Source organism: Cyprinodon variegatus, unplaced genomic scaffold (genome assembly GCF_000732505.1).
Source record: "Cyprinodon variegatus isolate N-32 unplaced genomic scaffold, C_variegatus-1.0 Scaffold94, whole genome shotgun sequence".
Lineage (NCBI taxonomy): Eukaryota > Metazoa > Chordata > Actinopteri > Cyprinodontiformes > Cyprinodontidae > Cyprinodon > Cyprinodon variegatus.
The window spans coordinates 1,311,493-1,313,697 of record NW_015150547.1 but is presented as its reverse complement, the minus strand read 5'-3'; the positions used below and the strand labels follow the sequence as shown (position 1 = coordinate 1,313,697).

The window sequence follows — 2,205 nt, the reverse complement described above, 5'->3', positions numbered from 1 at the left end:
ATCACAGTAAATTATTTATTTTTCTCTCACTTCCATGCCAGATTATGAGTATCACCCCAAGAGGAGGGAATACAGTGGAGGGGCTTTAGAGGGGAGACATGGCCAAACGCCAGGACCACTGGAGTCAAATATTATCTTTGCTTCCTCACACACCTTCAGGTCAGCTGATGGCCCCATTCCCTCAGGCCCATTTTGTTTGCCCTGTCCAGACGACAGATTATTCAGCTGCCCTCAACTCCACTGGCCAAAGGTATACCTTAAGGTTTGGTATACTGGTTCAGATACCCAGATTTTGATATTTTGAATCGTCTGGTTTTGAAGTCAGTCAGAAACTTGTCCATAGACTGTTCGATTTATTCTTTTTTTTTATTTTATAGCCCTCAATTTCTGTGACAGATATGACAAACTTCAGCAGCGGTTACTGGCAGCTCCCTCTGAGGACGATTGTGCAGCAGAGTTATTAAACAGCTTTTTTGCTCTGACATCATTCTGGGTTGGCAACCTTTAAACAACATGGTGCATAAGCCAGCATATGGGTTATATGGGCAGACATATTTGGAACACTATACAGAAAATAGTGTATTCATGACTTCATATTAAAAAAGAAACAATCTCAAATACTAAACATAACACTCAATAAGTGGCTTCTGTTTAATCATTTTTAGCTTTGAAAGAGGCTGCTAAGTTTCAAATAAATTCAAATTCAAAGTTCAACAAATTGTTGAACAAGGTTTTACTAAGTTTAAATGAGACATAGCAAGAAACATTAGCAAGGCAATGTGTGTTTAAAATCAGTAGCTCTACCCTGAACGAACATAAAGTAATAAATGGAGACCAATAACAATTTAGCTGAAGGCTCCCGAGAAGATTGTTATCCAATCGAAGAGCGCGTAGATTGAACTCGACGGTTATTGACGGAGACGACTGGCCAATAGAAACACAAGATTAGCTCTTGGGGGCGTTTCCAGGAAGACAGCCTAACACTTTCCTGTAATGGCGGACCAGACAGAGAGCGAAACTCTTGGGTTTAACGACAACAGGTCAGATATAAGGGGAAAAAAGGGGTTTTTAGATCAAAATGTTCAAAGTAAAACACTGAATAAAAGTGCAGATTATATATGCACCTGGTCGGAGAGGTTTACGACTAAGACATTTGATCTTTTTGCATGTAAATGTTGTAGCCACTGCGGCTAACTAGCCGAAAACTAACTAGCTTGATGTTGCGCTTCTCCGCGTCTACACGCGGTAAACAGCCGCTTAAAATGACAAAGCGGTTGCATTAATTTGACCACAGCTTTGTTTTCAGAAACCAAAGTATCTAGATTTTTAAAAGCTTGTCAAATAAATCACGCAACATGTTTGTGTAAACGGCAGCATATCCCATGTATTGAATGAACTGGGTGGTTGTTAGCTTGATTAGCAGGAGTCGCCATTCATAAAAATAACGGAGTTCTGATTGGGTTTATGTTTATACGATGCGAAAACCTTTCACAAGGTTACGTGGCTACATAATTACTTCTATAAGCATTTTTTTCCTGAACTACATAAGTAGAAAAGCTCCAAACGACCGACCATGTTAATATTGTGTATCATGTTAGCTAGAACTCAATTCTGAGCGAACTATTCAATTTTCTCAGCCTTTTCGGCTTAAGGACAGTGACGCTGCTGCATGTTTAAAATGACCTTGCTTTAGAAAATCTAAACTGATACATTTAGCTATACGTTGCAGAGGAACATTCATTTTTACCTGTTGTGAAAACAAAATTCTACTTTTTTTATATATACATTTTAAATTGTCATTTAAATTATATAAAAATTGAGGGATGTTTGTATAGATTTTTGTAACGATGCAAGGGTGAGATTGTGACCAATTCAAAGTGTGTGTGTGTATATATATATATATATATATATATATATATATATATATATATACACATACACATATTAGGGCTGCAACTAACGATTATTTTAAAAATCGATGAATCGGACGATTATTTTTTCGATTAATCGATGAATCGGACAAAAAATATTTTTTATATTAACCTCTTTATTCCAAAATAAACATTTTAGACAGAACAAACAAGCACACAAGTACAGGTTGCTCATTAAAGCAACAGTGTGTAATTTTTAGCGACATCTAACGTCCAGACTGCAGACCGCAGCAAAATGAACTTCTCCCGCCCCCTGCTTCTTCCCCCAAGAGTA

At 37.4% G+C, this 2,205-nt stretch overlaps 1 protein-coding gene across 2 annotated transcripts in view; it reads left to right on the top strand.

Annotated features, from left to right (window-relative positions):
- The first annotated feature begins 967 nt into the window (after nucleotides 1-967).
- The window catches only part of tcerg1 (transcription elongation regulator 1), a 21,184-nt gene continuing 19,946 nt past the window's right edge, over nucleotides 968-2,205 (top strand). For both annotated transcript variants that reach the window (XM_015373950.1, XM_015373949.1), the window contains exon 1: nucleotides 968-1,040. In XM_015373950.1, the coding sequence (XP_015229436.1) occupies nucleotides 994-1,040 (47 nt within the window). In that variant the 5' untranslated portion in view covers nucleotides 968-993. The remainder of the gene's footprint in view (nucleotides 1,041-2,205) is intronic.